This window comes from Rhinolophus sinicus, linkage group LG07, assembly GCF_036562045.2.
Source record: "Rhinolophus sinicus isolate RSC01 linkage group LG07, ASM3656204v1, whole genome shotgun sequence".
Classification (NCBI taxonomy): domain Eukaryota; kingdom Metazoa; phylum Chordata; class Mammalia; order Chiroptera; family Rhinolophidae; genus Rhinolophus; species Rhinolophus sinicus.
Genome location: NC_133757.1, coordinates 68,944,479 through 68,970,676, shown reverse-complemented (window position 1 = coordinate 68,970,676; position 26,198 = coordinate 68,944,479). Strand labels below are relative to the sequence as shown.

The 26,198-nt window shown below is 57.9% G+C and overlaps 2 protein-coding genes across 4 annotated transcripts in view; one reads left to right on the top strand and one right to left on the bottom strand.

The window, feature by feature from the left end:
• Positions 1 to 21,671, top strand: part of AP3D1 (adaptor related protein complex 3 subunit delta 1) — a 35,864-nt gene extending 14,193 nt beyond the window's left edge. For 2 of the 3 annotated variants that reach the window (XM_019743955.2, XM_074337494.1), the window contains exons 5-32: positions 47 to 154; positions 1,592 to 1,721; positions 2,538 to 2,677; positions 2,845 to 2,918; positions 4,214 to 4,263; positions 5,774 to 5,823; positions 6,561 to 6,609; positions 7,475 to 7,620; positions 7,700 to 7,848; positions 7,920 to 8,150; positions 8,555 to 8,786; positions 9,585 to 9,730; positions 10,160 to 10,301; positions 10,675 to 10,746; positions 11,490 to 11,565; positions 11,816 to 12,012; positions 12,325 to 12,398; positions 12,639 to 12,813; positions 12,983 to 13,048; positions 13,608 to 13,712; positions 14,578 to 14,721; positions 15,059 to 15,106; positions 15,462 to 15,651; positions 15,836 to 15,924; positions 16,101 to 16,189; positions 16,832 to 16,953; positions 17,053 to 17,132; positions 20,459 to 21,671. In XM_019743955.2, the coding sequence (XP_019599514.2) occupies positions 47 to 154; positions 1,592 to 1,721; positions 2,538 to 2,677; positions 2,845 to 2,918; positions 4,214 to 4,263; positions 5,774 to 5,823; positions 6,561 to 6,609; positions 7,475 to 7,620; positions 7,700 to 7,848; positions 7,920 to 8,150; positions 8,555 to 8,786; positions 9,585 to 9,730; positions 10,160 to 10,301; positions 10,675 to 10,746; positions 11,490 to 11,565; positions 11,816 to 12,012; positions 12,325 to 12,398; positions 12,639 to 12,813; positions 12,983 to 13,048; positions 13,608 to 13,712; positions 14,578 to 14,721; positions 15,059 to 15,106; positions 15,462 to 15,651; positions 15,836 to 15,924; positions 16,101 to 16,189; positions 16,832 to 16,953; positions 17,053 to 17,132; positions 20,459 to 20,554 (3,270 nt within the window). In that variant the 3' untranslated portion in view covers positions 20,555 to 21,671. The remainder of the gene's footprint in view (positions 1 to 46; positions 155 to 1,591; positions 1,722 to 2,537; positions 2,678 to 2,844; positions 2,919 to 4,213; positions 4,264 to 5,773; positions 5,824 to 6,560; positions 6,610 to 7,474; positions 7,621 to 7,699; positions 7,849 to 7,919; positions 8,151 to 8,554; positions 8,787 to 9,584; positions 9,731 to 10,159; positions 10,302 to 10,674; positions 10,747 to 11,489; positions 11,566 to 11,815; positions 12,013 to 12,324; positions 12,399 to 12,638; positions 12,814 to 12,982; positions 13,049 to 13,607; positions 13,713 to 14,577; positions 14,722 to 15,058; positions 15,107 to 15,461; positions 15,652 to 15,835; positions 15,925 to 16,100; positions 16,190 to 16,831; positions 16,954 to 17,052; positions 17,133 to 20,458) is intronic. The other variant, XM_019743953.2, reaches the window with a different exon arrangement.
• Positions 21,672 to 22,964: 1,293 nt separating this feature from the next.
• Positions 22,965 to 26,187, bottom strand: IZUMO4 (IZUMO family member 4). Its single transcript, XM_074337495.1, has 10 exons — positions 25,570 to 26,187; positions 25,393 to 25,473; positions 25,237 to 25,308; positions 24,705 to 24,731; positions 24,535 to 24,610; positions 24,307 to 24,354; positions 24,210 to 24,224; positions 23,859 to 23,876; positions 23,629 to 23,643; positions 22,965 to 23,284 (listed from the first exon to the last, which is right to left on the bottom strand). The coding sequence occupies exons 1-10, from the start codon at positions 25,781 to 25,783 to the stop codon at positions 23,194 to 23,196; spliced, it is 657 nt and encodes a 218-aa protein (XP_074193596.1). The 5' UTR covers positions 25,784 to 26,187; the 3' UTR covers positions 22,965 to 23,193.
• Between the last annotated feature and the right edge of the window lie 11 nt (positions 26,188 to 26,198).

Here is a 26,198-nt window from a genome sequence, read left to right as displayed (position 1 = left end):
ATGCTCGGTCGGCACTCGCCCCTAACCCTTCTCCCTCCTTTTTCAGGACCTGAGCAGCCCCAGCCAGTATGACACTGGTGTTGCACTGACTGGCCTGTCCTGTTTTGTTACCCCAGATCTTGCCAGAGACTTGGCCAATGACATCATGACACTGGTGAGTTTGTCAGTGTGCTGTCACCCCTGAGCCTTTGCTCCGTGAGGAGATTGGGAACATACGGGTACTGGAAAACCGAGGCTAAAACGTCACACCAAGAACACAGGCATGCGCAAATGGACTGGGGACCCCAGGATGAGAGGGGAAACTGAGTCACTGTCTTCCCCTCCAACACTTGGTGGGGCCGGCCTGGGGCCACTGTCGTCCTTGCATTGTTTCATCTCCTTTGAAATAGTCTGCTTGGGGGAGGAGTGGATGCTGCTGGCGGGTCAGGTCTGGCCAAGGGTGGTCAGGCACGTGACCCAGTTACTCTCTCTCTGAGGCCTGTGACGGTAGCAGTTGGCCCAACAGGCAGCGTGCTCAGGGAGACACTGACTGCGCCAGGTCTCCAGCTCCTTGCGGGGTTGGGGGCTTCTTTCCTCTCGGGTCACGTTAAAGCCTCTTGGAGGCTCTGTCCTTACCAGTCAGCCTGTTTGCTGTGCAGTGGGCAGGTGTCGGCTCATGGTCTATCTCAGTGCCGTCAGCTTCTAGATCAGGGCAGCACATCACAGCCACCTGTTGTGAATCACTTTATCCAAACACGGATAAAATTTTATCCGCCCATTCGTTCGCACCTCCTGGCAGCTTCCACGCTCAAAGGCAGAGCCGAGTAGTTGAGCAGACCTGGCCCACCAAAGCCGCAAATAGTGACCATCAGGTGATTTCAGAAAGTGTGCTGACCTGGTCTAGGTGACAGTGGTTCGAACCCATAGGGGTGTTAGTGATTTGCTCACAGTCGTATTGGTGTTGGGGGGCTGGGGTGGTGTTCTCAGGGGAACCTCTCTGGGGCCTTGGTGGATAAGCTGTGTGCCCACATGGTGTTGAGAGGCCTCCCCGACCAGAGCTGGGTCCCAGCAGGACAGTCCAGGGCAGTGCAGTGTGGAGTCGCCGAGGGGACTAAGGCATGGGAGGGGGCCTGGGACGCCCCTCAGCACCCTGCTCTGGGGACAGGCCTCGGCAGCTGGAAGAGGTGTATGCCACTGTTGATGGGCAGAGGCTGTCTAGTGTGACCTTCCATTCGCCTGCTCCCCATGTCTCATTGGTCCCCGGGGAGTTTAGGAGGAGGGGCTCAGCCTGCGGGTGACATGCCGCGGGGCATGGACACTGGGAGGCAGGTTTCGCTTGTGCCCAGGACACCATTGTGTGGTCCCTGGACTTGGTGGGGGTGCAGAGCAAGTGTGCATGTGGGGTTCGAAGGCTGGAGCTGGAGAGGGCTTTCCTCCGAGGAACGGAGGTGAGACACTGGCAGGTGTAGGAGGTGAGCGGGGCAGGGTGGGAGGTGAGCGCGCGGGTGCGCGGGGGCAGGGTGGGAGGTGGGTGTGCGGCGCAGGGTGGGAGGTGAGCGCGCGGGTGCGTGGGGCAGTGCCAGGGGAGCCTGATGGTCGCCTGCCCCTGCAGATGTCGCACACCAAGCCGTACATCCGGAAGAAGGCCGTGCTCATCATGTACAAGGTGTTCCTGAAGTACCCTGAGTCCCTGCGCCCCGCCTTCTCTCGCCTCAAAGAGAAGCTGGAGGACCCTGACCCCGGTTTGTTGGTTTGAGTTCAGATGGGGATTGTCAGGGACCTGGTGTGAGGAAGCTGTAGGTGGCGCTGGTCCGGGACCTCCGCTCCCCACCAGACGCACAGCCACGAAGTTCCTGGTGCCACAAGGGGCGGGTTGGGCCTTGGAATCCGCTGTGTCTCCACGCAGCCCTGCTCCCATTTATTGGTGCAGGTTCTAGACACCAAGATGGAGGTGCTGGGTGTGCCCATGCTGCTGCAGTGTTGCTCCTCTAGGCGCACTGGGGGCCTGTCCGGGCGGGTGTCCACACAGTGGCCGTTAGGAGCTTCCTCCCACGCCTCTGCCCCCCCACCCCCCGCCCCCAGCCCACCGCGCAGGGCTCCTTGCAGCCTGCCCTCTGCTCATCCTTTTCTGTTACTCCTCCTCTGGGGAGACTCTGGGCTGAACAGCTGTAAGGTAGCTTCTCTAAAGCTGCTGTGGGTTCCCATGTATCTCGGGGATCTGTGCCGCATCACGGGGAATTATATGTGCGGAAAGTTTTGGCTGGGCACAGCAGGCTAGGGGCGAAAGTGGTGGCCACCCCAGGTGGAGGGGAACACAGTCACTTCATGTAGTGGGCGTCCCACTGCTGGAGTCACTTTGGTCTTGCCAGGCCCAGTCCTGCAGCCTCGGGCCCCCTTCTCTGGGGGGCGCGGTGGTGGTCAGGGTTCTAAGCGGTTGGGGTTTGAGCTGTGCCCACAAGTGATGGGCGCAGCGCCAGGCACAGCAGGGGCCCTGCACACGGAATGGCCAGCCTGCTGAGCACCACCCCTTATTGATGGAGACGTCCCTTGCCTCACAGGGGTCCAGTCGGCGGCTGTCAATGTCATCTGCGAGCTGGCCAGGCGCAATCCCAAAAACTACCTTTCCCTGGCCCCACTGTTCTTCAAACTGATGACCTCCTCCACCAACAACTGGGTCCTCATCAAAATCATCAAACTGGCACGTGTCCCCGACCTTCCCTCTTCTCGTGTGGAAAGGCCATGGGGGTGTCCTGGGAGCTCGGTGCGGGAGGGTAGGGGGCGGGGTTGGTCAACGTGGTTGTGTGGAATCCCAGACGCGCAGCCCTGCTCCTGTTGCCTGTGACCCACTGGCCTCTCATCCCCTAGTTTGGTGCTCTGACCCCCTTGGAGCCAAGGTTGGGCAAGAAGCTGATCGAGCCTCTCACCAACCTGATCCACAGGTGAGCCTCGGGGCCCCGTCCTCAGCTCCGCCCGCCTCAGGCACGCCTAAGGGAGGTCTCGGGATTGAGAAGCAGGCACACAGGGTGACTTTGCTCCAGATGAGTTTTGAGGAGCTGTGCCTTGGCACCCGCTGGCCTTCCTGGGACATGGGCTGGGCTGGCTTTCCCTCTCATTCAACGTTTGAAACAGCAAAAATAAGGAAGAAAGGTACCCCGCTCAGCTCCCTGGTCACAGTGGACCTCAGTGGTCTTCGTCAAGAGCCTTAGATGACTGTTGCTGGCCAGTTCTGGAATGTTCTAAGGGTTTCAACACCACCCTGGGTGCCTGTGGTTGAATTATGGGGACCGAGCAGCAGGTGGCTCAGTAGATCTGCTCCCAGGGTCCCAATGACAAGTAGCTATGGGAGGCAGGAGGAACCGCTCCTCCGAGTAAGGCCTGGCCTTGGGCAAGTCTGCCATCCCCTGGGCTTCAGTCTCCTGGCTCATAAACCAATCAGATGTTAAAAGATAATTAGATACAACAGATATCTGGGCTTGGGACATTTTGGTTTTAAATGAATAACCAGTCATGGAGTTCATAGCCATGGTTTTCAGAGAGGATTAACGAGAGGCCATCGGTCACGTGACCGAGGATCTGGCCTAGCTCTGGTGGCCTGTGCTCTGGGACATGCTGGTGATGAGGCTCGAGAGCATCAGCCACGAGAATATCAGTGGAGTAGACCCACTGGGTGCCCGCCTCAGTCGTCGGTCTGGGCTGTGCTCCCCGTGTCCCCTAGGTGCCCTGGGGTCATGTTGGGTCAGCACAGTGTTCTGCCTGCCTTTGTGTGGCTCTGTCCGATTGCCTCTCAGCCCCCCCCCGTTGGAGTAGGGATAGGCAGTGGCATCTGGGCTGCTGCGGCCGTCTCCGTGCTGCCGGAGCGCACAGGGGATTGGTCTTTTCTTCATGGGTGTCACATAGTTGGAAGGTTAGGGAAATAGGCACCTCCGGCTGCCTGTGGTGACTAGAAGGGGGATGCTTTTGTCCTTTGGAACGTTCTGATGACTCAGGTGAGAGCGGCCCCTGGGCCGTGCTGAGCGGACCGAGGTGCCAGGGTCATGGACAGCATCCAGGACCCACCACAGTCCCGCCTTGGAGAAAGGGAGAGGTGAGGGGTCTGAGCCAAAGGGCAGTGCCGTCCCCAGTGTGGCTTCCAGGCAGTAGGTGTCAGGGCCCTGTTGCCGTCATGACTGCACTTTCCCAGGCACAGTGCAGAGCGGCCAGCACAGTCCTCACATCTCTCGTTTCCCTTCTCTAGCACGTCTGCCATGTCCCTTCTCTACGAGTGTGTGAACACCGTCATTGCAGGTGAGAACTGGTACCTGGTTCTGGAATGGGTACTCAGGCGGGGAGGGGAGGGTACTGGTCCTGGTGGTGGGGTCTGTGACAGGCCCGTCCCTGATGGCCGTCCCCAGGCCCCACCAGTGTGGTGCAAGCTTACCTGGACTCGCAGGTTCCTATCTGCCCTCAGTGCATGGAGCTTTCTGCCGTTGCTGAGCTGTGCGCACCCCCATCTAGACTCCCTGGGAAGTGTCACAGCCAGAGCCCACTGCCCTCTCCCAGTCCCCATGTCAAACCCTGCCACGCTTGGTCCACCTGTCACACCGCCTCTGCAGGCCTTAGTTTTTCTGTTGAGAGCAGACCTCCGACGTCCTCCATTTGACCTTTGGGTACTTAGGTGTAGGAGTCCACAGCAGACAGTGAGTGAGGTGCAGTCACGTGCTGCTCAGGTCTCCTGAGAGGCCATGTGTTGCCTTCAGGACCCGACCCAGGGCCGCACAGTGTGCTACAGACGTGTGTCCGTACCGTTGAGTTATAGGCCCCTCTACCCCATATCTATTGGGACCCAAGTTGTTGCTCCCGGGCCCAGCTGGCCATCTCCTGGTTTGCCGTCTGGGTCCCGTGTTCTGCAGCCCCGTGCCTTGTAGACCAGCAGTGGGAGCTGGTGGTTTGAGGGGCTCGGCCTCTCATTACCTGCCTGTCCCTGCCAGTCCCTTCCCAAAGATGTTGGGAGGCAGCCTCACGGTCCTGTGGGCAGCCTTACATGCAGTGGTGCACAGGAGGCTGGCCCAGGGTCTGTGCTCCGTGTCTGTAGCTGCGTGGCCTGGGTTGTGAGTGTCCTTGTGGCTTGGTGACAGTAAAGAAGAGCAAGGGTGGTTGTGCGGGGCGGGGTGGTGGAGACTGCAGACCCTGGAGAGTGGGCTCTGCATCTGGAAAGTCAGTGGGGAGGATTGCGCATGGCAGGATCAGACAGCCCTGGAGATGGGTGGAGCACTTGGGGTGCAGGGCGGGTGGTGGTGGGCCTGGGTGGGCTGTCTAGGGGCTGGTACATCGTAGGGGCAGCGGGTCTCAGGAGATTCTGCGGAGCGTCAGCAGGAGTATGAAGTTTGAGTTCCATATAACTGCTCTGGGCAGATACAGTGCCCTTAGGTCTTCGATCTGCTCTCTTGGCCATAGACCCAACGCCCAGGGTTCTCACTGGGGCCCAGGACATATGAGACACCGGACTCCAGAAGAGCTGGTGCTCAGCATGATTCATGTGTTTGCAAAGACCGTTTAGGGACAGAAAGCCACTGCCATCAGTGAGGGTGGCAGGCACCCCCAGAGTTCTTTCCCAGATACTGCCTCAGGGCTGGCCTTGTAAGCCTGCCTTTCCAGGGCATGCTTGCGGTCGGACTGCTGTGTTAACCCTTTCCTGCACAAACGTCAACTGGGCCATGCAGTTCCCAGTGTGATGGTGTTTCCGTCTTGAGTCCCTCCCACTGGACGCACGATGGACACGTCGAGTGAGCTCCTAACCCAAGGTTGTCTGTTTCAGTCCTCATCTCCCTGTCCTCCGGCATGCCTAACCACAGTGCCAGCATCCAGGTACGTTGCGGGCCAGACACACAGCACAGGGTCCCAAGGATCTGCCGTTGCTGGGCCTCTTCTCCCCTCAGTGTCCCCCCTGGGAAGCCCCTGCCCCTGTGGTCTGACAGAAGCCGGCCCAGCCTCGCACGCCACCATGCTCATGCCCAGGGCCCTGCCCTGGGCCTGGGAGGGAGCGAACCAATGGCTGACTGCCCTGGTGACAGTTCCAGCTGAGCTCTCTAGTGGCTCCTGGCTCCCCCTTCAGCCACTGGCACACATACCTGTGTCTTATCCCCCACCACCCTGGGTCTCCAGCTTCTTCGTCAGCCCTGTAAGTGCTGCATCCATCCTTAAGTGCAGCGCCCCGGGGGTTCCCTGAGTGGCCTAAGGACAATTGCAGTGGTCGCTCCGTTGTTTTGGGGGGTTTGGAGTTAATTACCTAAATTGTAAGTAGGTCCCCATGTCCCAGCATTTCCCCAGAAGGCACCACTGTGCTCGTCTTGTGTCCTCACCCATGCAGGCACCCGTGGCAGCGCCAGGGTGTCCCGTGCATGTTTCTGTGGGTGCTTCCCATGCATCCATGTTGGGACCTGCTGTCTGTCCTCTGCGGTGTCTCCTGTATGGTGGGTCTCCATCCGCAGTGAGGCCCCGATGTATGCAGGCCTCCTTGTCCACGGGCCAGTGGGGCAGGCCAGGGGTCGCTGCACTCATCATGGCTTCAGGAGACGTGACCAGTGTTATCTCCTCATTTGCAGCTCTGTGTTCAGAAGCTGAGGATATTAATAGAAGACTCCGATCAAAACTGTAAGTCACTGCCCTCCCTCTGTAGAGCTGTATGTGTTCCCTCTGGGAGGTGTGAGGCTATCTTGTCATTATGGCTCCCTGGTGGCTGTCCCAGCTGGCACACCGCAACTCTGCACATGCGTGCTCTTCGTAGACGTGTTCTCTTGAGAGGTTCCAGCCAGTGACACTGCCTGCTGCCTGACTGCACTGACCGGGGCTTCGGAGGCCCAGGCGTGTTGGCTGCTCGTTTTGAGTGCACATCTGTTTGTTTAGAGCAGGGTCAGCTAGTAACATTTGAGTTTCGCAGCACATAGTCTCTGGTGCTGGAGCCCAGAAGCCACCCTAGTCCACCTGTGAGTGACGGGCATAACCATGTGCCGGCTCACCTGCGTTCACAGAATTGGCTTCTGGCTGGACATGGCCTATGGGCTACAATTTGCCATCCCTGGTTTAGATGATTTGTATTGGGGCCACTCCGCAGTGGACAGTGGTCCCTGGTATGTGAAGTCCTCGTGGGGCCCATGGAGCCTGGGATACTCTTGTCAACTCCCCTGGCACAGGCCACGCAGGAAGGTGGGTGTCATGTTCATGGCCACACTTGGAGAGCGTTGGTGACCGCTTTGAGTGACAGAGGTGACAGCTAGAGTGCAGGGTAGCCTGCCTTCCTTCTTGGTGACGTGCCCCGAGGCTGCCTCTCCCACCATACCCTCCAGAGCACACCTCGAGTCCACCAGCCGTCCAGGACCCCTCGGTGCCAGCTGTGAGACACGCCCCAGTGCGCCCAGGCTGTCAGGGCCAGGCGGGGGCCGTGCTGCAGACTGTCGGCCCGAAGTGCTGCAGACTGGCGGGGCACACACGGGTTTAACCACGCCTCACATCTCCTCAGTGAAGTACCTGGGGCTGTTGGCCATGTCTAAGATCCTGAGAACGCACCCCAAGTCCGTGCAGGCCCACAAGGACCTCGTCCTGCAGTGTCTGGACGACAAGGACGAGTCCATCCGGCTGCGGGCCCTCGACCTCCTGTACGGAATGGTGCGTGCCCCTCCTGGGTGGGCGCTCGCTGCTCCGTGTCCTGGCCTGCCCCACCCTCACCGTGACCCCACCCTCCCAGGTGTCCAAGAAGAACCTGATGGAGATCGTCAAGAAGCTGATGATGCACGTGGACAAGGCAGAGGGCACAACCTACCGGGACGAGCTGCTCACCAAGATCATTGACATCTGCAGCCAGTCCAACTACCAGCACATCACCAACTTCGAGTGGTGCGTGCCTGCGGCCAGAGCGGGGACCTGCCTCCAGCCGGCACAGCTCACTGGCGCCCTCCCGCCCACAGGTACATCAGCATCCTGGTGGAGTTGACCCGGCTGGAAGGCACCCGCCATGGCCACCTCATCGCCGCGCAGATGCTAGATGTGGCCATCCGCGTGAAGGCCATCCGCAGGTTTGCTGTGTCGCAGATGTCCGCGCTGCTCGACAGCGCTCACCTGGTGGCCAGCAGCACCCAGCGCAACGGGCTCTGCGAGGTGCTGTACGCGGCTGCCTGGATCTGCGGGGAGTTCTCCGAGTGAGTGGGCGCGGGGCCCTGGGCCTGTGCCGGCACCTGCTGCGCCGAAGCCTGGTCTGCAGACCGGCTCCCCCATCAGCGTGCTGCAGCCGCTTTCTCCTCGGGAAGTAGTCTGCAGGCCGTGGGACCCAGCTTCCTTCTGCCTGCTGCTGGGTGTCCATCGTATATTCATGTCAGTGAACAGGTTTCCTTTCTTTTTTCCCCTCATTCTTCTCCGTTTGGCTACTTCATGATTGTCACATCGTTGCTATGGTTTCCTGTTTCAGATCCCCTCCCTCAGCCCCTGGTAGGATAGGGTCTGGAGCACACCCACCCACCCCCTTTAGCAGAATACCTGGTCCCTTCTCGGCTCCCGGGAGTCCCCGTGGCGGGGGCATGTGCTCACCTGGCCTCCCTGCCCTCAGGCACCTGCAGGAGCCCCAGCAGACCCTGGAGGCCATGCTGCGGCCCAAGGTCACCACCCTGCCCGGCCACATCCAGGCTGTGTATGTGCAGAATGTGGTGAAGCTGTATGCATCCATGCTGCAGCAGACGGAGCGGGGCTCGGACACTGAGGCGGCCCAGGAGCTCACCCGGCTCATGGTGGAGCGGCTGCCGCAGTTTGTGCAGAGCGCAGACCTGGAGGTCCAGGAGAGGGTATGCACCGCCAGCCAGGGCACCTCTGAGGGGGTGAGCGAAGCCTGCCAGGGGTGTGTGGGCAAATGGGACACGATTTCAGGGTGTGTGATCAGGTGATTCGGGATCACTGGGCCGGACTCGGGTTGATCAGCTCAAGAGGGAAACGTCCAAGGGGATGGCAGATTTCTGGTGGGTGCTGGGGGTAGGATGCTGTTTCTCACCACAGAAAGCTGGTTTGGCACGAGCTGTGACCATGGGGTGACAGCTGAGGGTGGTAACGTGGTCATTGATGGCTAGACGTCCTGGCTTGCTTCTGACACCCTGCTGACAGGGAGTTCTCAGTTTCCGACACAACACATAGTACTTACTAGTGCTCAGTGGACCCTGCTGTTCTCTGACATTGAGGGCAGGTGTGTGACGTTAGCCGTCCAGTGGCCGGGGACCCTGATTCCTGTGTTAGGCTGAGGCCAGATGCCACAGCCCTGGGAGCCCTGACTTGGAGCTTCATGACGCTGCTGGGCATCTGGGGCGCTGCCCTGTCTACGCGCTTTCCCTGCAGGATGGTGTGACCCCGGAGTCTTGCTTATGGGGCTGGTTCCTTCCTGGGCCGGCCCCTCCACAGCCGAGGGCCGCTCATGGAGCCTCCTGGGTGGTCTCATCAGGGCTCTGGCCCTGGTGTGGCTGAGTGGCTCAGCATCTCCTTCCTCGGGCAGCGGGGGCTTCCACATGGCCTGACTGACGGTCCTACAGTTGTCACCTGGCATTCAGAGCCCCCTTCTCCATGACTGACCCATGGCTCCTCTGTGGCCCCCACAGGCTTCCTGCATCTTGCAGCTGGTCAAGCACATCCTGAAGCTTCAGGCCAAGGACGTGCCAGTGGCAGAAGAAGTGAGTGCCCTCTTTGCTGGGGAGCTGAATCCAGTAGCTCCAAAGGCCCAAAAGAAGGTTCCGGTCCCTGAAGGGTGAGTCGGGCGGCTGTCAGAACATGGAGTTGGGGGCAGGGTTTGTGGTCCCAAGCGGAATGGTGTGGACAAAATGAAGAAACGCAGGAGGAATGACCCCACCCCACCCCGCCATGCCTGAGCCCCCAGTGGACTGGATGGATCCCCATCACACAGACCATACTGGGTGTTCACCAGTTCTCGTGGGGCCCTATTGGTCCCATCCCTGGTGCCACCCCGGGAAGTGGGTCTGCTGACAGCCCTCACCCACAAACCTCGGGGGTAGTGTGAGCCTATGTGGGAGCGCCAGGCTGTGGGGAGGGCTGTGAGGGGCAGCCCAGACTCCAGGGTCCCCTGGGTGCTGACTCATCCACAATGAGCCCTGCAGTGAATGTCCCAGGGTTGGGCACACAAGCCAGAGGCACTGTGTGATCTCGCTGTGCCCTGCAGCCTGGACCTGGACACCTGGATCAATGAGCCGCCCCCAGACAGTGAGTCTGAGGACGAGATGCCCAAGGCCATCTTCCACGACGACGAGACACGGCACGCCAAGCAGCGGCCACCCGAGGCTGAGGAGGAAGAGCTGGCCCGGGTGAGCCCAGTGCTGCACCAGCTCTTGCCAGCATCAATCGGGTTCTGCTGAAACGAGAAGCTCCCCTTCTCTTGGCCCCAGAACTCCGTAGAGACCCTCAGGGGCCGACCTAGCTCCCGTCTCGGCTGTGCCCCCATCCTTAAACCAGATAGTCATCACCTCTCCTGGGGTTATTGCCACCTGCTGCCTGTCCCCACACCTGCCCCTTCCCACCGCCGACCTCAGTCTCCCTGTCGGTCAAAGAGCCACAGTGAAAGTATCAAGGGACCCAGCCCCTCCACCTGGGACATGGAGTGAGAAAGTGGCCCACACTCAGGAGGGAACAAGGGCTTGAATTCCATGTGTTTACTGACCTTGAATCCTATTTCCATAGCGTCGAGAAGCCCGGAAGCAGGAGCAGGCCAACAACCCATTCTACATCAAAAGTTCCCCGTCCCCGCAAAAGGTGAGACCAGCCCATACATCCTCCAGGGCTGTCCCCCTGGCCCTAAGGGTCCTAGGCCATTCTCGGGTGGACACCAGGAGCTCCTGTCAGTGGGGCAAGCAATGGGCTCTCCCGATTGAGCCACGTGGCAAGACTGTGAGGGGGTCCTGAGCACGGTGCCCACGTTCAGGCTGCTCTGACCACTGGACGCTGAGAGGCTGCAGAGGTGGTGCCTGGGAGGGCGGGGTGTTCCGCCTGGCCAGAACATTCTAGATCTTGGTCTGGGGTGGCACCTGCTACCTTCATCAGCACCTTCCACACAGTGCACCCCCACTAAGGGTGCATAGGGCTCCCCGCAGGGCACAGCTCTATGTGGCAGGTACTCACGTGTGTCCCCCCGGGATTGCTGGTTCCCCTGGTGACTACTCAGCCTCCTGAGGGGCCTGCAGGTCCTTCTCCACCCACCGTGCACAAGGGCTGCATTTCCACACCCGCTGGTAGCTGTGTCATCTGGCTGCTTGATCCTGCCGTCCAGGGGGCATCTGTTGTCTCACCAAGATGTCGAGCCTGCTTTGCTTGTCTAACTAGGACAGAAAAAATTCAGAGGGAAAAATTGATGGACATACTTTTTCATGCTACAGACTGCTCCCCCTGGCGTCTGTGCCTCCCGCTGGGCGGCGACTCCCCCCCCCTCAGCCCCCCCTGGCCCCACCTCAGGCTGCCATTGACTGTCCCACCCAGTGACACCTGCGTTCCCTCTGCAGCGGTACCAGGACGCACCAGGTGTGGAGCACATACCTGTGGTGCAGATCGACCTCTCGGTGCCCCTGAAAGTGCCAGGCAAGTGTTTGCGCAGACAGTGAGGGATGGCGGGAGGCGTGGGGACAGGGAGCCCCCTTGCTGCAAGTGTGGCGGGACTCCTGGACACCAGTTCTCGGACGACATTCAGAAAGCCCTGCCTGCATCAAGGTGGTCCTAAGGAACAGTGTCCCCTTGCTCTCTAGTGCAGATGGGGGTGCTCCTCCTGAGCCCCTGGTGGCCAGTGTATGGCTCCCAGCTGCGTGGGGCTGAGCACCATGCCTGCCTGCAGGGCTGCCCACGTCCGAGCAATATGTGAAGCTGGAGGAGGAGCGGCGGCACCGGCAGAGGTTGGAGAAGGAGCGGCGGAGGAAAAAGCGGAAGGAGAAGAAGGGCAAGCCGCGGCGCCACAGCTCACTGCACACAGAGAGCGATGAGGACATCGCCCCCGCTCAGCAGGTGGACATTGTCACCGAGGAGATGCCCGAGGTCAGGCTCCCTCTTCCCCCGTGCGGCCCAGCGGGCCTGCCGCTTGCCATTTTGTGCCCATGGCTGGGGGTGTGGCAGGCTGGGCTATGACTGGACATCCCCCCCTGCACTTCCACTATGTCCCGCAGCCTGGGGATGCTGGCCCAGCCCCACCTCCCTGCCCACTCTGAGCACCTGACCCACGTCAGATGCCCTCATGGGTGTGACCTGAGTGTCTGTTTCTGAGAAAGGGGGCGGGATTCCTGTTAGGCTCGAGCTTGGGGTCCGGCAGGGGCTGGGTGAACTGGACGCCGAGTCCATCTCTTCCCTCAGAATGCTCTGCCCAGTGATGAGGATGACAAAGACCCCAATGACCCTTACAGGGCCCTGGACATCGACTTGGATAAGTGAGTGGGGGCTGGCTGGGCGTAGGTTTTCCCCGTGTCCGTGTGTCCTTGCTGTCCCCCCCCCCCCCTCTGCACTTACACAACACATACGGACAGAAGGGCTGGGTGAGGGCTCCCCCTCCTCCAGGCCTCGTCACAGGCCATACGTGTACCACGTGGCAGGGGTTGCATGTGGGAGGATGGGCTCGGGGCCTACGGGCAGGCAGCCAGCTCTTCCTGTGACTGTCCCCCCACCCCCAGGCCCTTAGCCGACAGCGAGAAGCTGCCCATCCAGAAACACAGAAACGCTGAGCCCTCCAAGTCTCCTGAGAAAGAGGACGTGTCTGCCTTGGAGAAGAAGAGCAAGAAACCCAGGAAAAAGGAGAAGAAGCACAGAGAGAAAGACCGGGAGAAAAAGAAGAAGAAGGAGCGGAAGGTGAGGCCCTGAGACTTGTCGCACCGGTCACAGTCGAGGGGTGGCAAGCCCCGCCCTTGGTGGAACACTGGATGTTTCCTGTGTTCACATGCGTGTTCATCCCCGGGGCCCTGTGGCTGGTGGGGCCCATCTGCTGCTTTGGTCAAGCTTTGTCTTTCTGTGGTTTCAGAGCGAGGACTTAGATTTTTGGCTGTCCACCTCGCCACCGCCTGCCACTGTCCCCAGCCTGTCCATGGTAAGAGATTAGGGTGCGGGTGCACTGTGCTGACCCCACATAGTCCTCTGCTGAACGCATGTGCTTCCCAGCCCCTACATGTCTGCCTCTCCCTCTGGGTGCTGTCAGCAGCGGCCCTCCCCCTCCGTCACCCATTGGACCTTCCCAGCTACTCAGGCCCCTGGGGTGGGCAGATGTGGGGGGCCCGACTGGGGCCAGCTCCCATGCCCCAGGGCTTGCCTAGGCACTGGCTGTAGCAGTATGGAGTGGTTGAGTGGCTGGCCCTTAGTGCAGTGCCCACGATCTGGGCGGTAGCCTTGAGCAGTCGCTTTGTGAAAGTAGGTAGGGCCCGGCGGTGACCCCAGTTAGTGCTCATTTGGCCTCAGGCCAGGCCTTTCCTCTCTGCCAGCCATTGCATTTCCTGGTGGCCACACACCTGCCTTCTGACAAAGCACCTGACACAGAAGGAAGCCGGGCAGAGGCGGCCCAGGGCTTGTCACTCACAGGGTGTCCTGGCTGAGGGTGGGTCAGCACAAGGGTAGAGGAAACCCTCTGAGCCCAACCACTGGGCTTCCTGCAGGAAGAGCCAGGGGTGAATGCCGTTGTCACTGCCCCCGAGGAAGAGCATGAGGAACCCAGGAGACTGGAGCAGGATGACGAGGAGCCGCAGCAGGATCCTGAGAAGGTGAGGGTGCCCACCTGGCCATCTTCACAGGGAGAGCCTAGGCCGGAGGGGGGGAGGGTGGTCCCCTGCTGCCCAAATTCCTCCACTTGGGGCCTTCGGCCTGCTGACAGTGGCCCCCTCTTGCTGTGCTTGGGACGTTCTGGTTTTCATGGCAGCTTATTGAGCTGTAACTCTTAACACAAAGCTCAGCCTTTTAAAGTGAACCGTTCACTGAGTCTTAGCACATTCCTAGAGTGGTGCAACCATCCCCCTAATTCCAGAACATTCCATCACCCAAAATGAAATCTGTCCATATCATCAGTCACCCCCACCCCCCTCCCCAGCGCCTGGCAACCACGAACTCACGTCCTGTCTGTGGACGTGCCTGTTCTGGACATTTCACGTAAGTGGAATCACACACTGTGTGTCCAGCTTCTCTCATGAGCACTGTGTGTTCAGGGTCCATCCACGTGGCAAGTGTCAGCGCCTCCCTCCTTTTCACGGCCGAGTAGTATTCCATTGTGTGGATGGGCCACGCTGTGTGTGTCCGTTTATCCGTTTGATGGACATTTTGGTTGTTCCCACCTCTTGGGTGTTGGGACTCTGCTGCTGTGGACACACGTGTGCAGGTTTCTATGTCGACATAGGTTTTCTTCTCTAGTGTGCTTCGAGGAGTTTGGTAGTTGCTAGGCCATTGTGTGTTCTTAACCTCAGCGATCTGGGCCTTGTGCATTCCCCGTGGACCCTGGGGGGTTGTTGGCCTGTCCACCTGACGTGTGCCCCTTACCTAGGCTCACTTGGTTGCTATATCTCAGGCCACAGGATGGGAGGGGAGGGCATTGTCGAAGAAGTTTGGGGCTGACGCTGACCTCTTCTCCGGCTTCAGAAACCTTCCAAGCATAGGAAGAAGCACAAGAAAGAGAAGGAGGAGAGACCCAAAGAAAAGAAGAAAGCCAAGAAGAAGCTACCTTCATGTGAGGGGGCAGCGGGGCCCGTGGAGAACGGCGCACTCGAGGAGGAGCCTCTGCCGGTGAGGGCACTTCACTCTCCTCCTGGGGGCCCTGGCCTCCATGCAGGAACCAGGCCAAGTCCAGGAGCTGGCCATGGCGGACTGGTGGGCCTCAGAGCCTGGCTTTGGGTGTCAGGGGACATCGCTCTTGCCTGGGAGTTTTGCCCTGCTATGCCGGTATCAGGAGCTCCTGGGCATAAACTCGTTGTCTGGGGGATTCCTTGCCCCCTGAATCTCATGGTCCTAGTATTTCAACCCAGAGCACTTGATAGCACACAGCAGGCTTCATTCTGTGGGCGGGTGGGTGCACTCTGAGGCCCCGGCGATCCAAAGCTGAGCTGTTTTCCTTTGTTTCTAGCCCATGTCCAGCTACTGTCTCTTGGCTGAGAACTCTTACGTTAAAATGGTGAGTGATGTGGATGGTTCCAGGGTGTGGGGTGCAGCTTAGGGGCCCTTTGCACGTGAGGGCAGGTAGCTGTGCCATGGGAGCATCAGCAACCTCTCTGGTGAAAGGACCCCATACCACGTGTCTGACGGTGTGGGCAGGGCAGGGCCAGGGGCTGATGGGATGGCAAACTGTTCTCGAAGAAAGGACAAGAACACTTGAAAATACAGACAAAATGGAGACATGGTTTTCAGTGAAGACTCGGGAGCATTTCTTGACAACGAGCTTTGCTCGCGCTCCCTCGGGACCCTGTGCAGGCCAGGAAGGGGCCCCATGGGCTTCCGCTGCACCCCCTGACCTAGGCCTTGCTGTGCAGACATACGACATCCAGGGCAGCCTGCAGAAGCACAGCCAGGTCACCGTGTCCATCGTCCTGGAGAACCAGGGCCACAGCGTCCTGAAGAACATGGAGCTCAACGTGTTGGACTCACTCAACACCAAGCTGGCCCGGCCTGAGGGCTCTTCCGTCCACGATGGCGTCCCTGTGCCTTTCCAGCTGCCCCCAGGTGAGCCAGCCATGACATCCAGGGCTTGGTGGAGGCCCGGTGCTACCGAGAGGTTGAGCTCCTCATCACACCGCCTTGCCTCAGTCCCAGGTGCCCACTTACCTGCTGCCAGGGAGCTGGCAGCCCCTCCTGGGCCCGTGGCACAACACCTCTCAGGCCCCGCTCTCTGTCCTACCCTCGCCAGGAATCTCCAACGAAGCCCAGTTTGTGTTCACCATTCAGAGCATCGTCATGGCCCAGAAACTCAAGGGGACCCTGTCCTTCATTGCCAAGGTACACAGGGCCTGAGGCCGTGGTGGGGCCTGCAGGACCCTTCACACCACTCCAGGTGCACCCAGTACCCGGGGACGGGCATCCTAAGGGCACGTGAGGCCCTGGGTGGGAGCCCTTCCCAGATCACCGGGATGCGCCCGAGCTCATCCTCACTCACCCTGCGCCCCTGCTCCCAGCAGAACGAGGAAGGGTCCACCCACGAGAAGCTGGACTTCAAGTTGCACTTCAGTTGCACCTCGTATTTGATCGCAACACCATGCTACAGGTGCGCGGGCCCACCCTGTTTTCATGCCGTCAGGCTTTCTGCGCAGTCACTTCAGAAAGTCGTCTGCCCTAAGATGTGAAGTGAAAGAGCACAGTTGTTGGGCGACTGGCTTGTAGTTAGTGTAGAAAGTCCAGCTCCTCTGACATTGGCAGCTCGGGCCGTGTAACAGACAGCACAGGCCCAGCAGCTCCAGCAGCAGACACTGCTTCTCCCGGTGCTGAAGGCTGGAGTCCGAGGTCACGGTGCTGGCAGGACTGGTTCCCTCTGAGGCTTCTCTCCTTGGCGTGTGGACGCAGTCTATTCCCTATGTCCCTGTCCCTCTGTGTGTCTGTGTCCTGATCTCCTCTAAGAAGGACACCAGTCAGATTGGATCAGGGCCCACCCTAGTGACCTCATGTTACCTTGATCACCCCTGTAAAGACCCTGTCTCCAAATAGTCACATCCTGAGGTCCTGGGGGTTTAGGCTTCGACATTGACATTTTGGGGTTCAGCACATGACATTTTATAAGACCCTTGGAGACCTCCCAAGTCACAGGCACATAGGAGAAGTCCCACCCCCTGGGGCTGGGGCTTTATCTATCTTGATGCTTGGGAACCTGCCTGTTGTCAGCATCTCTGTCCTGCCTTTGTCCTTCCCACAGCGATGCCTTTGCCAAGTTGCTAGAGTCTGGGGACCTGAACATGAGTTCAATCAAAGTTGATGGCATTAGTATGTGCTTCCAGAACCTTCTGGCAAAGATCTGTTTTCACCACCATTTTTCTGGTAAGGGATTTGATGGGGCTGGTTAACGGCACAGCCTTTGCGCCCATGTGGATCTGCCTGCGGGGCCGCACAGCCTCACCCCTGCCTGGTCTGTTACAGTTGTGGAGCGAGTGGACTCCTGCGCCTCCCTGTATAGCCGCTCCATCCAGGGCCACCACGTCTGCCTCCTGGTGAAGAAGGTGAGCCTGTGTGAAGGCGGCCTTCTCGCCCCTCACGCCACGTCTGCTCCTTCCCCCCTCAGATTCTTCTGTGTAACATGGCTGAGTTCAGTCTGCCAGCTCTGCTGAGGGCTATGGGCCTGTGTTTCTGGAGACGATGGGCCTTGAGTTTTCTGTCTGGTTTTGGGATCAGGGCACTCGTGACCTCATGGAAGGAGGTGGGAGCTGTTGTCCCCTCCTGCGTTTCCTAGAAGACATCATGTGTAATTCGTGTATTTCTTCCTTAATACGTTTCGCAGAATTCACCAGGGAAACCATCCAGGCCTGAAGGTTTCTTTTTGAGAGGGTTTTACCTACAAGTTCACTTTCTTTAATAGTCATAGGGTCCTTGATTTCTCTATTTCCCCTCAGGTGAGTGTTGATAGTTTGTGGTCTGTTTCACCTAAGTTACCGAATGGGTGTGGGCAGAGTCATTTGTGGTTCTCTTGTCCAGGTGGTGTTCGAACTGTGTCCAAGCAGTCAGTAGCTATAGCCTTCCTTCATTCCTGATGCTGGCAGTTTGTGTTCTCTCATTTTTCTTGGTTATCCTAGAGGTTTATTGATGTCATTGACCTTTTCAAAACCTTTTAAAATCCAACTTAAAAAAAAGTTTTTTAAACAATAAATAAATTTCACTGAGTTCTCTTTGTCTCCTTCCTTCTGCCAGCTTTGAGTTTAGTTTGCTCCTTGATGAGTCTCTTCAGGTAAAAGCTTAGACCTTTCCAAGAGGCCTTTCTTTGCTCGTAAAGCATTTACTGCTATAAATTTCCCTCTAAGCACTGCTTTAGCTGTACCCCGTCTTTTATTTTCATCTCTGTGCACTTCAAAACATTGTCAAGACTTCCTCTTTCACACATGGCTACGACTTCTTAGTTGTTAGTTGTATGGACCACTAGGATCAGGGGTCTTTGTGGCAAAATCAGTACATGATGCCCCTCTTTATCCCAGGGAATTTTCTTTGCTCTGAGGTCCATTCTGTCTGATATCAGTATAGCCACTCCCATTTTCTCTTCATTGGTCCTTACACGGGATGTCTTTTTACTTTGAGTCTCACTTTATCATCACATTTGAACGAATTTGTTGGGAGACACCATATAGTTTGGGTTATGTTTCCTTATCCATTCTGCCAATCTGTCCACTAACTGGTGCGTTTAGACTATTTGCATTTAAAGTATTGCTGTTGTGTTTGGATTTCAGTCTCCCATTTTATTTGTTTTCTGTTTGTTCCTTCTATTTTTCATTCCTCTTTTTCCCTTTTGGCTTCTGTGACTGCTATTTAGTTTCCGGTGTTGTGTTTTGGACATTGTCTCTGTGTTTGTTGTGTGGTGCTCTAGGGATCATACACTCTTAGCCCATCACGGCCAACTTGGAGCTGATACGTCACCTCTTCAGGTAGACCATGGATATCTCACTGCTCTGTCTGTCCCTTGATCCTCCCTTGTGTGAACAGTTGTCCTGTATTGTATTCGTAGACGTCAAAGACACCATCACAGCACATTGCACTTCTGTTTTCCACCCTCAAACAGATTTCAGAGAACTTGAGGAAAGGGGTCTATGTGTTCGCCCACATTTAGCACGTCTGTTGCTCTTTCATTCCTAATGTTCTCCGTCCTCCTTCTGGCTCAGTCCCTTCTGTCTGAAGAACTTTCTTCAGCAGTTCTTTTAGAACAGGTCTGCCATCCAGGAGTTCTCTTAGTTGTCCTTCACCCGGTTATTCTTCATCTCAACATTCCTCAAGGCTCCTCTCACTGCATCTACAATTCTGGTCTTTTCTCTTGGTCAGTGCTCCTTGACTTACACTGGGGTTATGTCCTGAAAAACCCATCATAAGTTGAAAATACTATAAGTGAGAAATGCGTTTGTTGACCTAACCTGCGAAACGCCAGAGCTTAGCCAGGCCGACCTTAAAAGTGTGCCAAACACAAGATCCAGAAAACGCTGCAACACAGCTTGCATCATTCACCCTTGTGATCGCGGGGCCAGGATCAGGCCTCCTGTCGATAACCCAGAAGAGATCCAAATTCAGAATTCCAAGTATGGTTTCTGTGGAATGCTTTCGCTCTATCGTAAAGTCGACAAATCCTAAGTCAGAGACCGTCTGTACTTTAAAAAACATGCCACTTCCGTTTGGCATCCATGGTTTCTGATGGGAAGTCCACACTCCTGCACCTTTATTCTTTTTATAGGGAGTGTGGCTTTTTCTCTGGCTGTTTTCAAGATTTTTCTTTGTTCCAGTTTTGAGCAGTTTATGATGTGTCTGGGCAATGGCTTCTTTGGGTTTATCTGTTTGGAGTCTGCTGAACTTCGTGAACCTGTGTATGTGTATCTGTTGCAAAATATGGGGAGTCCCGGCTGTTATTAACTACTTATTCAGCATTGCATTCTTACCCTCCTTCGGGGGTCTTGTGACCTGAACCCACAGGTTCTGCTGCCGCTCCTCAGGTCTCTGGGCATTGCCCCCCACGCCCTACCCTGGTCCCTGTGCTGTCTGCTCATACTGGATTGTCTGTTAACGGGCTGTCAAGTTCACTGACTCTTCCTTGTCATATCCGTTCTGCTGTTGAGTCCATCCAGTGAGTTTTTTATTTTGCTTATCATATGTCTAGGTCTAAAATTTCCATTTGGTTCTTCTGTATACCTTCCATTTCTTGGCTGAGATGCTGTTTTCTCTTTGTGTCAAAGTGTTGTGATTGCTTGTTGGAGACTCTTGTAACAGCTGCTTTATACCGGTAAGATCAAGCTGCCATCCGCCTCATTGTGCTGTGGGTGCTTACCGATCGTTTTTTCCAGCGAGCTGAGATCCTCCTGGTCTTTGTGCTGAGTAATTTCAGACTATATCTTGGATGTTTTGACTTAAACAAGACTCCGGGCCTTGTTTAAATCCTGTGGGAAATGTCAGTACGTAGGCTCTGCTGCAGGATGTCTCGTTCCAACATCTGTCCGTCTTCATAGCCTTTGTCCCACCCATGCTCAGTATTCTCAGCATCTGGTGCACTGGCTCGTTAGGGTGAACTCGGTTCATGAACAGCTTTGCAGGTCACTTGCCCCAAGCTCCTCCCAGGACCGACCACAGGGCTTAGTCGCCCCACTCTGCCGAGCTCTTTACCGCCAACACCGGGTCTGGTCATAGGCCCAGGCTGCCCAGGCTACCGCCGTAGGCCTCCATTCAGGCCTCATAGCTCCTGGTGGGAGACGTGCACATGCTTTGCCGTTTACCTGGGACCCCTCCTGTTTGATTAGCAAAGCCCCACGTGTAGGACAGCGTGTAGCCATGGGGCTGCAGCATTCCCGGAAGTTTCCCTTTTCAGGGTGAGAAGTCTGTGTCGGTGGATGGAAAGTGTAGCGACTCGACGCTGCTCAGCAACCTGCTGGAAGAGGTGAAGGCGACACTGGCCAAGTGCTGAGTGTCGTTGGCGAGACTGTGATGGAGAGATACTTTCCAAGTGCTAGGTTTCTCCTGTCGCATGTACTTATCCAGCCCCGCGTTAATCTAAAGTCACCGTGTCACCAGTTAGACATCGAGGTCATGTGTTCATTGATTTCTGCTGTCATCTCTTTTACTTTGCCCCTTCCCACTCTTTGGGGAGAAACCCCTTTTCAGTCCCCAAACCAGCAGTGGCTCCTGTAGCTGGGGCTGGCTACATGCCAGCCACAGGGGCTGCCCAAGGAGCCAGCATGACCGCTGGCCCGTCAGCAGATGGGTGGCTGGGAGGGGGAGCGTCCTGCTTTTGTGAAGCCATCCAGTCCCACAAGTCCCCAAGTCCACTGCCTGGTGGCAGTTGGGGAGTGAAGAACAGGCCGGCTGCTCACCACGGTGATATTGACATTACCCTCCACCTGTCACAGTTGTAAGTCAGGTCCTCTCTCCCCAGGACACATGGTGGGAAAAGGGTCGTGCAGGCCACTGTCCATTGCATTCTGTGTCCCACTGTGGTGTTCGTGTGCCGGGAGGAGAATGGCGGTGGATACCAAGGGTAGGGATCCATTTGGGACCCCTGACAGAACAGGGACTTGACCTTTTTGTCAGTTTCCTTTCAGTAGAATATGTTTTGGTTGGCCTTGTTAGGAGCATCTGGTAGAGTGCTACGATTCCAGGTCCCCTCCTCGTCACTGAATGCTCCACAGGGTTTGTCCCACGTATGCCCGCAGCTGCCAGGAGGGCCTAGTCCTCGGCTCCATGCCCCGGTGGTGAAGCAACTGTGTCCTGGGGAGGCCGGGCCCCTTTAATGCACCTCACAGGCAGGGCAAGGGGACCCTGCCCACCCCAGTAAGATGGAACTTTCCTCAGAGATGATGGTTCTCAATGACGTTTTAACTTTCCTTTTGATGAAAACTGTCACTTTAGCATGTAATCTATTGCAGAATCCTGTGCAGTGATTCTAGAATCTCAAAATTGTATGATGTGTTATATAAGAATTTATTTGCTGTCAACATTCCCGTGTAAAGGAGAGACAGACATTATCACGCTGCTGTCATGATTTTGTGTCAACATGACCAATAAACTTGCAAAACATACATTTACCTGTTGGGTCTCACGCCCGTGGCAGTGTGCACCCCGGTCATCACGCCACAGTGGGGGAGGTGGTGGTTATTGCACAGCCGGCATTTCTAGACAGTCCCTGAGCTGCTCGGGGTCTCAATGTGGGCTGTGGGGCACCCAGGCGGAGGTCAGTGTGCTGGGAAGCCCTGCCCCTGTTGCCCCCTGTACCCCCATCCCCTCAGGAGATGACATGACCCCATCAGCCATCCAGGCCCCTGGGTTCAGGGTAGTGGGGCCCCATGGGGTCCACCAACAACACATGGTGGCCATCATCCTCCTTTTGTTTCCTGGGACCCCACTGGTGAGAGGAGGAGCAGTGGGAGCAGATGTTGGGAGGCCCTGCTGGTATTGCATTAATTCATGTTTCCACAGGCTTTCCTGATGCTGCGTGGACAGGGATAATTTGAGTTGAGTCAGGCTAGGTAAGTGGTCAAAGACCAAACCAGCCACAGCTTGAATCCCAGAGTGTGAGAGGTCGAGGAGCGAGCACAGACCGGCCGCACAGTAGACCCCAGCTTGGGGTGCCCTGATGAGGAGAAAGGCCACCTTTTACCAGCGTTCACCAGGAGGCTCTTTCCTGCTGTTCTTTGGGAAAAGGTGCGTCCTGCAGTGGCGCCAGCCGCACGGGCTAGAAAAGGCCAAGGCAGCAGGAACAGCAGTGACCATGATTCTGGTCATCTACCCGCCCTGCCCTGGCACGTGGCCCTCAGAAGGGCACTTGTTCAAGACATCCTGTGACTCTGCCATTGGACAGTCTACCCGGGGTGTCACCGCTGTTTTAACCCCTGCCGAGTTTTCCTGACCTAAACACAAATGCTCCCGTGAAAATGGTGGCCAGCATTGTCCGCGAAACCTCAGCAGAAAGCCATGCAGGGTCCCCAGGCTCGAGACAGGCACGCAGACAGGTCCGGGCCGTGCTTGCTTCTGAGCTAGCCTCCCTCCCAAACAGCAGTCCAGTCCCGACCAAGCTCCTCAGGGGAAGCCTCCTTCAGCACCCACAGGTAGTGTTTGCAGAAAGCAGCAGTGCAGTGGGGCTCCTTGGGCTGAGGTTCAGCCAGCCCCACATGACCTGGTGATCTGAACCCCACAACACAGGCCAGCCCTGATTTTCATCAGACAGCACTCTGGTTTTGAGTCATAGGAAGAACCCACTCGCTCCCAAACTCATTTCCAGGAAAGCCTGTCCAGATATACTTAGGCAGATCCCCTGGACCCACTGTCTGGCCCCAGCACCCCATGTGGTTCTCCCCACCCCCACAGGGACTGCTCCGCGATGAGAAGTGTCAGGGACATTTAATCATCCATCCAGTAGCTCTGATCCAGCCTGGCATCTGCTATATACAAACCCATCTCCCTTCCCCTCCTCCCACCTCTGCCCAGGCTTTGATGGGGTGGGGGAACCCCAGGGAGCAGCAAGCTGCTCCACAGGGTCAGGCTGGGACAGCCCAGCTGAGTCCCAGCCCCACATCAAGGCTGGGGCGGGGCCGGTGGGCTCGGCGGCCATCAGTGCTGCGTCAGGCACTCAGAAGCAGTTTCCAGGGTCAGGTTGGCCAGGTGTGGGGGCTCTAGACATGTGAAGCTTGGTGATACCAGGCTGTGAGGAGACAGGCGCCTCAGTAGTTCCTCTCCCTTCCCCGCCTTCCCCAACTACTGGATCTCCGCTGGGGACCTGGATCTCTCCTCCCAGTAGGGGTATGTAACAAGGTTGCACACAGACCCTCAAAGCTGAACTGGGAGGCCTTGCCTGTTTTCTGGTCCCCACCCAGTATTCCCATGACAGGCTGCAAAAGTGCATGGGTGGAGTCTGCTGTAAATTGGCCTATGGGTTTTGATCTCTGGCTTAAGCACAACCCCTCTCCCTGGAGCCCTGCCCCAGCCCCCCCACCCCCACCCCGGCCCCCCAAGGTCTCTGCAGCCTCTTCCCTCTGGGTGACTCACAAGGCTGGAGTGGTACTGTGCATCCAGGTGGCGAGGAGGAGGACATGTTTATTCATGAAGTGATCACATGGATGTTGCACAAGTGATGTCTGGCACGTCCCAGGTGCAGAGAGAGCCCTGCCTGCCTGTGCCCACCCAGTCCAACACCCCCATCCATCAGACCCCACTCCCCCGTTCTTATCCCCCACCCAGGCCAGGGCTTTGCAGAAGACGGGCCAAGGGGGCCTTACCTCATGTTGGTGTCCTGTCTGAAAGACATGATCAGGCCCTGGTCAGCCCCAAGTTTGGGGCTGAGGCTGTGCCTGTGATCCCCAGGCCCCTCCTTAGGTCCCACACATCGTGGGTGGGGTGTCCTCTTACGTTCTGACCACAGCCCTGCCACCCCCAGACTTGATGGGGTCCCCCTGACCAGGATGATCTACCCTCTTGTGCCAGTTGAGCTCAGAGACCCTCGAGGGAGGAAGGGGCTTGGGCCCTGAGCAGTGGGGCCAGGTCCTGCCTCCTGGCGGCCGACCCTGCACATACTCACCCTATTGCCTCTGACAACACTCACGTTGGGTTTGGGGCGACAGGGAACTTACTTGTGCCAATTATTTCTATAATGACAGTGGGTTTAGAGTCAGGAGTCAAGTGGCCTCAGTCGGGGTCCCCTCTCCGAGCGGGGCTGCCCCAACTCACATGTAAAGGAGGAGGCCCTGCACAGCTGTCTCCCATTGCGCTGATGACCTGCAGGGACATGGAGCGTGGAGGTGGTATGGCCCCAAGGTCACAGGACCAGCCCGGTCCACCCCACCCTACCCAGGTGGTGCAAGGCCAGGGAGGAGTCACAGGAGGGTCCCCTTGGGGAGAGGCTCAGACCCCGTGGACAGCGGGGCCCTCAGCATAGCTGCCACGCCTGAGCCCTACTCGCAGTTGTAGCCAAAGCAGACGACATGTGAGTCCGTGCAGTTGATGCACGAGATGGTCTCATACTGGAAGATGCCTGCAACACGAGAGGTGGCTGCGGGTTCCCCTCATCCTCCAGGGCCCCACACTGTCGCCCTTGCACCCCACAGCCTGGACAAAGGCGCACTCACCACAGTGACGCTGACAGTCGATGCGGCCTGTGCGGGGACAAGAGCACGGTGGGCGCCTTCTAGCAGGGCGCAGCCTGTCCCCCACTCCAGCCCACCTTCTCTGGTCCGCCCAAGGCTCAGGGTTTGTCCATCAGCCCTGTGGTATGGCCCCTAGCCTGGGATGGAGCTACCACGGGGCTGGGGTGCAGCAATACTCACTGGTACCTCAGGGGACTGGTTGGGAGAGGTGGCGGGGAGGGAGGCGTGGGATTTATCCTACAAGGGGCCTTGCCGGTTGGTGTCCATGAGATGAAAGGGTCCCTCCCTAGGGGAGCTGCTCTGCTCCCCGCTTTCTGTGCTGTTCGTGCTAGCTGCAGGCTCTGAGTTCTATCACCCAGCTGCACTGATACCCTCTCCACATCACATCACTCCAGCCCCAGCCACACCCTGGCCCGGCACCCCAGCCTCTATGCGGACTCTGAAATACGCCCGTGGCCGCGTCCCCAAGGCCCTGGGCAGCACGCTCTCCCCCTCCCCGTCCTTATTGGCTCACTTTCAATGATGGCATTCTGGATGAGGTGCACCTGCTCCCGGAAAATGGCTCGAAGCTCGCTGGGGAAATACCCTAATGGGAGGTGGCAGGAGGAAGAAAATCTAGCTCAGGCGATGGGCAGAGGGGCGTGTCCCGGGCCGGTGGGCAGCCCCTTACCCGGGAAATACATCTTCCCCTGGTACAGCTGATCCATCTTCTGGTATACGGCGTTCGCCACTTGGCCCAGCTTCTCCCGGGCTGGGGGCGGGAAGAGGAAGCGGGTGAGCTGCCCGGCCGGTGTCTGGCTGGTCCGGGAGCGCTCCGTGGCGGGACGCACCCCCGCCCCGCACTCACTGATCTCCGCGGGGATGGCTAGGTGCAGCTCCTTCATCGTGTCCTGGCTCCAGTCGGTGAGCAACGAGCCCGACACCGGGATGTCGCCCACCCACCAGGACTTGAGGTTCACGTGATGGCGATAGAAGGAGAATTTCTCCGAGAAGTTGCGATGGCAATGAAGGCAGCCGCGGGCCAACGCCGCGGTCAGGCCCAGACACAAAAGCAGCGCCATGACCCGTCTCCGCCCGCCGCGCGGCAACCAACCGCGCGCTCCAGATCCTGGCCGCGCCCCCGCAACGGACAACTGACGAGGCCGGTTCCGCCTCCATGGCCCGCCCACGAGCCGCCCCTCCAACCCCCGCGTCTCCAATCCGCCCCCCCCCCCAGCTTGGCCCCGCCCTCAGAGCGCGCCCCTTGCACGCGCCCAGACCCGTGCAAACTTCTTCTGGGACGGCTTCTGCTGGAGGCCCCGCCCCTCAGCCCCAGCATTGCGAAGCTCCTCCCACGGGCTGAGCTGCGAGCAGCAGCCAATGGTATTACGGCCCTTCTTTGAAGGTCAGGTAACGTAGAGCGCGGTAACCGGGTCTGCCCCCCGGGCTAGACGTCCGCCCCCAGCTCCGCTTCCGGGAAAGACTCGGTCTGTGGCG